Genomic DNA, 8,156 nt, shown 5'->3' on the forward strand with positions numbered 1-8,156 from the left:
AGAGACCTTAGAGATTTTCTAGTCCAATCCCTTCATTTTACAGAGGAAGAGACTGAGCTCCAAGGAACGGAAGCAACTCGCTCATGCCCAGATCGGAAGTGGCATAATCAGGATTCGAATACAGCTCTGTCTTTCTGCTGTGCTACACTGCTGTGACATCAGCTCCAACCTTCTCCAGTCATATCCAGCTCCCTTCTCTATAAACAGGGTCACAGTGAAGCCAGAGACACATGGATTGTGCCAGGTGGGCAAGGACTCAGGATGGCCAAGAAGAAAGCCCTCTTGGGTCATTCCAATATGTCCCAACTCCTAGTAGGCATTTTATAAATGCTTGTTGATTGTTTAAATGATCTAGGCCAACTCTGACCTTTTCCAGAGAAGAAAACTATACTCCCCCTGTTCCTCCTCCCACAAATCCACTTGGCCTCTTTACAGAGGTTGCCCAGCTCTGGGTTCAATGGCAAAGGCTGATTTGTCTGTCTAGTGCCTTCCATTTCAGAGGCTGTGAGTCTGCTAATGGGACCCCCGCCCTGATCCTCTCCATTCCCCTCTTGGCACTTTACTTAGCAGGAGCAGCCCCTCCTAATGGTGGTACCTTCAGACTCCATTTCTCCTTGAAAATATCCTTCCCCAATCCCAGGCACCCCTGAATGCAAACAAGGCAGCAACACCTTCTGGCCTCCTGGGACCATCAGATGTTCAGGAAGTTATCCCATCAGAGCAGGAAAAGATGGCCAACACCCACCAGCATTAACAAAGAGGAGCAACTCCAGGGGGCTTACTAGACAAGCTGACGCTGTATTTGTAATGTGCACCTGGGAGCAGGAAAAAGGTAAGGAGCCAAAGAACAGAAAATAGTTATATCTGAAATGACAAGAAACGGGATACATTCTCTACTCAATAACATCTAACGCTACGGAGATACAGTAACACAGCCTTCGACATCTCGTTAGGAAAGTGGCGTGGGCTTCTTCAGGTGCTGCCTCATCTTTATGCCTTGCAACTTTTCATCTTTTAATGCCTTCAGGAATTTATCTGCAAAAGAAGGAAACATGGTCAGCCAGTTGGGCTGGCTTCAAGCCCTGGGGATCAAAAACACTTATTGCCTCAGAGTTTACTTCTGTGGAATGAGTCTGTTGTTGCAAATCATGGGATCATAGGGTTTAATTCAATTCAACAAGAGCCACAGATTTATGTACAGGGCGCTGTCCCAAGATCATAGCTTTAAAGCTGGAAGGGATCTTATGACATAATAATAGTAATGGCTAACATTTAGATAACACTATAAGGTTTGCAAAGCCCTTTACAAATATTAGCTTACACAACCCACAGTGGGAAGGTGCTATTATTATCCCCATTTTCCAGATGAGGAAACTGAGGTAGACAGAGTTTCAGTGGCTTGCCCAGGGTTAAATAGCTAGTAAGTGTCTGAGGAAGGATTTGAACTCAGGTCTGTCTAACTCCAGATCCATCACTCTATCTACTGTGCCACCTACCTGCCTGAGCTACTAATGCCTCTGCCACTAAGCTGACCTTAGAGGTCATCTAGTCCACCCTCTTCATTTTACAGATGAGGAAACTGAGGCCCAAGGAGAAAAGTCACAAAGGGTCACCCCAGGTCCTCTGATTCCAAATCCAGCCCCGTATGAGTTATAAACAAAAAATTTTCTTATCAGCCAGAGACAAAATGGAAGAAATCCAGTTTGAGCAAAGAAATCTTTTTGAGACTTGGCATCATGTAATACTTTCTCCTTTCCCCTTTCTGGCTCTGATTCCCACTCCCCCTCCCCACTGTTAATGAGGGGATTCAACTAAATTTTTTCCCATCCCTGACTGTCTCATTCCATGATCCTCAGACTCTTCTAAGAGACACTTGCTCCCTTGTATGAGTTGAGCTGGGTTGTCTCTAAGGCCCCTTCCTAAAGCCATCCCCTCATCCAGCTTCCCTATTACCAGATCCTCTCAGTCACCCAGGCTCAAACCTTCTGGGTCATCCTCAACCCGCCCCCCCCCAAAGTCTATCAAATCTTCTTGCACTTGACCCATACACTCTACAACTGAAGTGCACCATCCCCTTCGCTGTTTATTCCCACTCCTGTACCTTTGCACTGACTGTCCCCATGCCTAGAATGTTCTCCCTCCTCATGTTGACCTCTAGCTTCCCTGGCAGCTTCCTCTCAAGTCTCAGTTCAAACCCCGCCTTCTTCGAGGAAGCCTTTCCTACGTCCTCTAGCCAAGAGCATCTTCTTGCTGAAATTACCTTCCATCTAGTCTGTATGGGGAGCTAGGTTGCACAGTGGATAGAACACTGGGCTTGGAGTCAGGAGGACCTGAGTTCAAAGCTGGCCTCAAATACTTACTAGCTTTGTGACCCTGGGCAAGTTACTTAACCCTGTTTGCCTCAGTTTCCCCATCTGTTAAAAGAGCTGGAGAAGGAAATGGCAAACCACTCCAGTGTCTTTGCCAAGAAAACCCCAGACGGGGTCACAAAGAGTCAGACACACCTCAAACCACTCAACAACAAAAAGTTCTGTAAGTGATTTTTTCACAGTTATTTGCATATTGTCTCACATCCATTAGAATGCAAGCTCCTTGAGAGCAGAACAGCCCTTTTTGCCTTTCTTTGTGGGTTCAGTTCCTGGCACGTGGCGAGTACATAATAAATGCTTGTTGACTGACTGACTGACTGTGCTTCCAGCCAGGATTTCCTGTGATACTGTGTGCCATCCCCTCGCTGGGCCTTGTTTTTTCCCCCTTTTCCCTCTGGTGGTCTCTGAGGGTCCTTCTAGTCCTGATGGCTTGTGATCCAATATATGCAAAGGCTAGATTTTCTCTGTATCTCTCCCCTTCCCCAGGTTACAGGGTCCTCGAATTTGGGGCTCAGAAGAGATCATATAGTCCAACCCCTCATTTTACAAGACGAAAACCAGGGGCTTGGGAGGGAAAGTGACTTGCCAACATCCATCCAGGTCACACATGCAGTAAAATCCAGGTTCAAGCCCCAAAGCTCTGACTCAACTCAATACCATTCAGCAAACACATACAAAGCACCTACTATGTGCAAAATGAGGATGCAGGGTGGCATAATGGATACTAGCTGATAAATCCTTATTGATAATTTCTAGTCAACAGGTCGCCTAGCAGTTGAAAATCCTAGGCCAAGACTTTGGGCAGCCAAGAGTCTTAATGCTTTCCTTCCAGAGTTGGAAAGTCTGTGTAGTAGCCCTCTCAATTCCTGGGCCTGGGGAGCTCAAAAGTCACACTCAAAGTGAGGATTCCCAGGTCTTTGGAGAGGCAGCATGGTAGAGTGAAAACAGTTTGAGGAATCAAAGAATTTTGAGAGTTGGAAGGGACTCAGTGGCCATCTGACCCAAACTCAACACAAAAGAAACCCCAACTACAATATACCCAACCAGCCTGAGCAACAAGGAGTTCTGGATTTGAAGCCTACCTCTGACACTTATCAGATTTGCAACCACATTACTGCACCAAAGGAGGCTGAGTTTCCTCATATGTAAAATGGGGACAACTATGCCAAAGAACTTTCACAAGGTGAAGGTTACTGAAGTGGAAGAAGAAGGAGGAGGAAGAGGAGGAGGAGAAGGAGAAGGAGGAGGAGGAGGAGGAGGAGGAGGAGGAGGAGAAAGAGGAGGAGGAGGGAGGAGAAGAAGGAGGAGGAGGAGGAGAAGGAGAAGGAGGAGGAGAAGGAGAAGAAGAGGAGGAGGAGGAGGAGCCCTGGGCTTGAAATCAGAAGAATTGAGCTCAAGTCCCAGTTCAACCATTCACTGCCTGTAGGGCCATGGACAAGTCACAACCCTTCTCTGCTCTTGCTTCCTTATCTGTAAGATGGAGGGGATACTACTCATACACCAGGGAGAGGTCATGAGGAAAATACTTAGTAAACCTTAAATTTTAATAGGGAAATGTGAGTTTTATCATTTAGTTCCCCACTAAATGGAAGAATGGAAGACACAGCAGTCCTGGGTTCCAGCACTACTTCTGATGCTTACTACCCTGTGCTGCCGTGGGCAAGCCACTTGGTGAGTATGATTATGACAATAGTTTTGGCCTGGAGACCCCCTGAAGGGTGCGCTCTCTTGACCACCCACCCCCTTTGAGAACTACTAGCTTGGATGGTTTTAAGGTCCCTTCCAGCTCTAAATCCACGGGCCCGTGCGCATGCCCACGCAGCGATCGTGCCTGCCTCTCCCCCTCCTGCTCCCTCGCCCCTCCCCACCCCACCGAGGGTCTCGGGGGATGCGGGCCCGGGTCACCCCCGCCCAAGGGAAGGAAGCAGGGGTGGGCTGCGGGCTGGCTCCCGGGCCAGCACCTGGGCCAGCTCCCGGGGCCCAGAGGGGCGGGGCCACGCACAGCGCTGGGAGTCGAAGCCGTCCCCGGTGATGGTGAGCAGCTCCAGCTCCTTGATGCGGATCTCCAGCTCGCACAGCTCGTCGGGCTGCGAGGCGGTGGCGGCGGCGGTGGGGGGCAGCCGGGGCGCCGGCGGCCCTGGGGCGGGGGGCTGCTGCGGCGGCGGTGGCGGGGGCGGCGGAGGCGGGGCGGTGCCCTCGGGGCCGGACGGCGGCGAGTAGAAGAAGCGCAGCGGCTCGTAGGGGATGGGGGCCAGGCCGGCCGGCCAGGGCTGGGGGCCCAGGCCGGGCGGGGGCGGCGGCGGCGGGGGCGCGGCGGCCGGGGGCTGCTGGGCGGCCAGGCTCCGAGCCCCGGTCCCGACGCCCACCCCGCCGCCGGCGCCTGCCACCCCCGCCGCCGCCCCCGCCTTGAGCGGCACGAAGAGCTTCTTCCAGATGTTGAAGTCGTTGAGGGGGGAGGACGAGATGCCGCGGTCGTAGAGGGATGGGAAGTAGAGGGGCGGGGCGGGCCGCTTGCTCATCGTGGGGCTCGGGCAGCCGCGCCGCCCCTTCGGCATCGTTTGAATGGGGGCGGGGGCCTGAAGCCTGCGGGCCGCCACGTGGCCGGCTGGAGGGCCGCAGACCCTCCCTCGCTCCACGGGCCACGCCCCGGGACGCGCAGCCCCGCCCCCGGACTGGACCCCCACCCCACGCGCCTCCTAGCCAGCCCCGCCAGCCCCGCCACCCCCGGGCGCGCTCCCGGCCCCGCCTTCAAGGGGCTCGCCCATCAGCCCACTAGCATTGATTAGGTGCCCGCTACGCCTACCGGGTACTGGACCACATCTGGGACATACTAAGAAAGGCAAAAACCAGATGTCGGCCCTCAAGAAGGTCGCGTTCTAATGGGAGAGACCACAAGCAAACTACTATGTACATATAAGATATGTACAGCGTGCACTGAAGGTAATCAATATTGGAAGGCATTAGCGACGAGGAGTCCACAAGGCTTGAAAGAGGACAGGGAAAGCCCGACCTCATCCTGTCTGTCCATCCGTCGAGGCTTCCTTCCCAGCTGCTTCATGTTGTACTTTGCCGATGAGGCAGTACACATCTGGATTGTTATCTCGGGTTCGGCATCCCGCTTTTAAAAAGCTGGAAACCTACACAAAGAACCTGGCTCAAACAGGCCTACTCGATGTTCACAATTAGGGATGCACCATCTCCCATCTCAGTGCCTGAGCGGAGGCTCCTGTTGCTCCCCATTCTTCTTCAGCCCAGCCCACCCCCTTTAAAACTCTAGCTTCCGGGAGAACAATTTATACAATGACCACATTATAGAGAAAAATAACTTTGAAAGACTTAGAACAATAGTCAAGACTGATTAATCATGAGTCCATAAGACTGAAAATGAAACAGGACGCTAATCTCCTGACAGAGAGATGATGTGATCTTTAGGTACAGAGGAAAACCTGTATTTTTGAGCATGATCAATGTGAGAATTTTTTTTGCTGGACTATTCTTATTACGATGCTTTTACTTTTCAGGATGTTGTTCAATGGGAAGGGGTAGTGGGAGGTACAGATCATAAATGCATGTAAAAAAATAAATATTTTAAAAATCTGTCCCTTCCATTCCCCCCCCCCACCATTGAACAACAGTGGGCTTCTCTGAAACAGATAATCCTATTTTGTCTCATAACATCAAATGCCAGAATTAAATTCAGAACGGTGGGTGGCTAGGTAGTGAGTGATTCAAAAGCATCTGGAGACATGGGAGGAAGAGTGCATGAATAACAATGCATTTATTAAATGCTTATTTCCCAAATCCTTCATTAGACTCTCAGGACACAGTACAAGCAATGTAACACATATAAAGCATACTGGTGAAGTAGGAGTGTTTTGCACAGGGAAGTCAGAAGAAATTACATTTGTAATCCATATGGCAAATGATTAAAATTTTCTTTCCAACAATTGTAGTGTTTATTTGAGTTCTGTTCTCAAAACCACAGTTAGCAAGTGTTTTTTCAAGTGCTTACTATGACCCAGACATAGTGCTTAGTACCTGCCCTCAAGAAGCTTATATTCTAATGGGCCATATGAAAATAACAGCAGATAGACAGCAATCTCTGAGGGGAATGTCCTAGTGGCTAAAAGGATAGGAAAAGGCTTCCTGCAGAAGGTGAGATTTGAGCTGAGTCTTGAAAGACTGCAAAGGAGGGAAATTGAAGGGTCGATAAAGGTGAGGGATAGCATTCAGGCATGAGGGACAACCAGTCAAAGGCAGGAGAGATCGCCAGGTGCAAGGAACAGCAATTAGGCTGTTATGGCTGAAACAGAGAGAAAAGTAAAATGTAAGAAGACTGGGAAAGTAAGGAAGGCAGGCAGGAATCAAGTGCTTTAAGTGGCAAACTTTATATTTAATCCTGAAGGTTCTAGGGACCCACCGGAATTTTTTTTTTAAATAGGAGGGCAGCCTGATCAGTCCTGCCTTTTGGAAAATCCCTTTGGCAACTGAGTGTAGGATGGATTAAAGTGGGGAAAGATTTGAGGCAGAAAAAAAAATTAGAAGGCTGTTGCAAGAGTCCAGGCAAGAGGTGATACATGAACCAAGGACATGGTGATGTGAGTGGAGAGAAGGGAACATTTATGAGAAATGTTGTGGAAGGTACAAATAACAGGATATAGCAATGGACTGGATATGTGGGATGAGTGAGTAAGAAGTCAAGGATGATGCTTTGGGAGCCTGGATGACTAGAAGTACGGTGGTGCCCTTGATAATATTAGTAAAGTTGAGAAGAGGGGAAGGTTTGGGCACAAAGATTAATGAGTTCTGTTTTGGACAGTTGAGTTTGAGATGCCTTTGGGATATCCAGTTTGAAATGTCCAATTGGTGGTGTGAGACAGTTCTAACAAGTGACAGGCATGCTCTACCATGAAATAGAGATTTTGTTGTTATTGTTCAGTCATGTCTAACTCTTCATGACCCCATTTGGGGCTTTCTTGGGCAAAGATAGTGGAGTAGTTTGCCATTTCCTTCTCCAGCTCATTTTACAGGTGAGTAAACTAAGGCAAACATGGTGAAGTGACTTGCCCAGGGTCACACAACTAGGAAGCGTCTGAGATCAGATTTTAACTCAGATCTTCCTTACTGCAGGCCTGACACTGTGTCATATAGCTGTCCATGAAACAGAGATCACCTACTGAAAGTGTGTTACATGAGTTACTGAGGAAGAATGCAATGCCCTGTATCTCTGGATTGTACAGCAGGATTCTTTTTTTGTAAATAGTATTTTATTTTTTTCAATTACATGTAAAGATAATTTTTAACATTTTTATAAGATTTTGAGTTTCAAATTTTTTTCTCCCTTCCATCCCCCTCCCAAGACAGTAAACAATTGTATATAGGTTATATGTGTGCAATCATTGTACAGCAGTTTTACCTGAGAAGGATAATAAGAGTGGATGAATGCAGATATTGGAAGGTCTTAGAGCTGTGGATTTGGCCCTGTGCCTCCTTACCCTGCATAAGCACAGAAGTAAGCCATGTTGCTAGTGCCCTCCATTAATGTCTACTAGTATGGTGTAAGAAGTGATAATAAATAAAGTGTAAGATCAGATTGTTTTTCCCGGTCTACTTATCTGACTTGGAAGCATAACTGAACTTGCCAGAAGGGAATTCCACAGGAGAGAGTATAGGAAATATGGGAACACATGGCCAGCGTATAATAACTATTCATCCAATTAAATTGATCCATCCAGACCTATTGCATTCCAGGTAGTGTGCTAGACCCTGAGGTTACAAACACAAAGA

At 48.6% G+C, this 8,156-nt stretch overlaps 1 protein-coding gene across 1 annotated transcript; it reads right to left on the reverse strand.

Moving 5' to 3' along the window:
• Positions 1-845: 845 nt before the first annotated feature.
• On the reverse strand, positions 846-6,242 carry CUNH11orf91 (chromosome unknown C11orf91 homolog). Its single transcript, XM_020963929.1, has 2 exons — positions 4,372-6,242; positions 846-1,035 (listed from the first exon to the last, which is right to left on the reverse strand). The coding sequence occupies exons 1-2, from the start codon at positions 4,922-4,924 to the stop codon at positions 950-952; spliced, it is 639 nt and encodes a 212-aa protein (XP_020819588.1). The 5' UTR covers positions 4,925-6,242; the 3' UTR covers positions 846-949.
• Positions 6,243-8,156: the final 1,914 nt, after the last annotated feature.

The sequence above is a fragment of the Phascolarctos cinereus genome, unplaced genomic scaffold (genome assembly GCF_003287225.1).
Source record: "Phascolarctos cinereus isolate Bilbo 61053 unplaced genomic scaffold, phaCin_HiC Scaffold_9;HRSCAF=440, whole genome shotgun sequence".
Lineage (NCBI taxonomy): Eukaryota > Metazoa > Chordata > Mammalia > Diprotodontia > Phascolarctidae > Phascolarctos > Phascolarctos cinereus.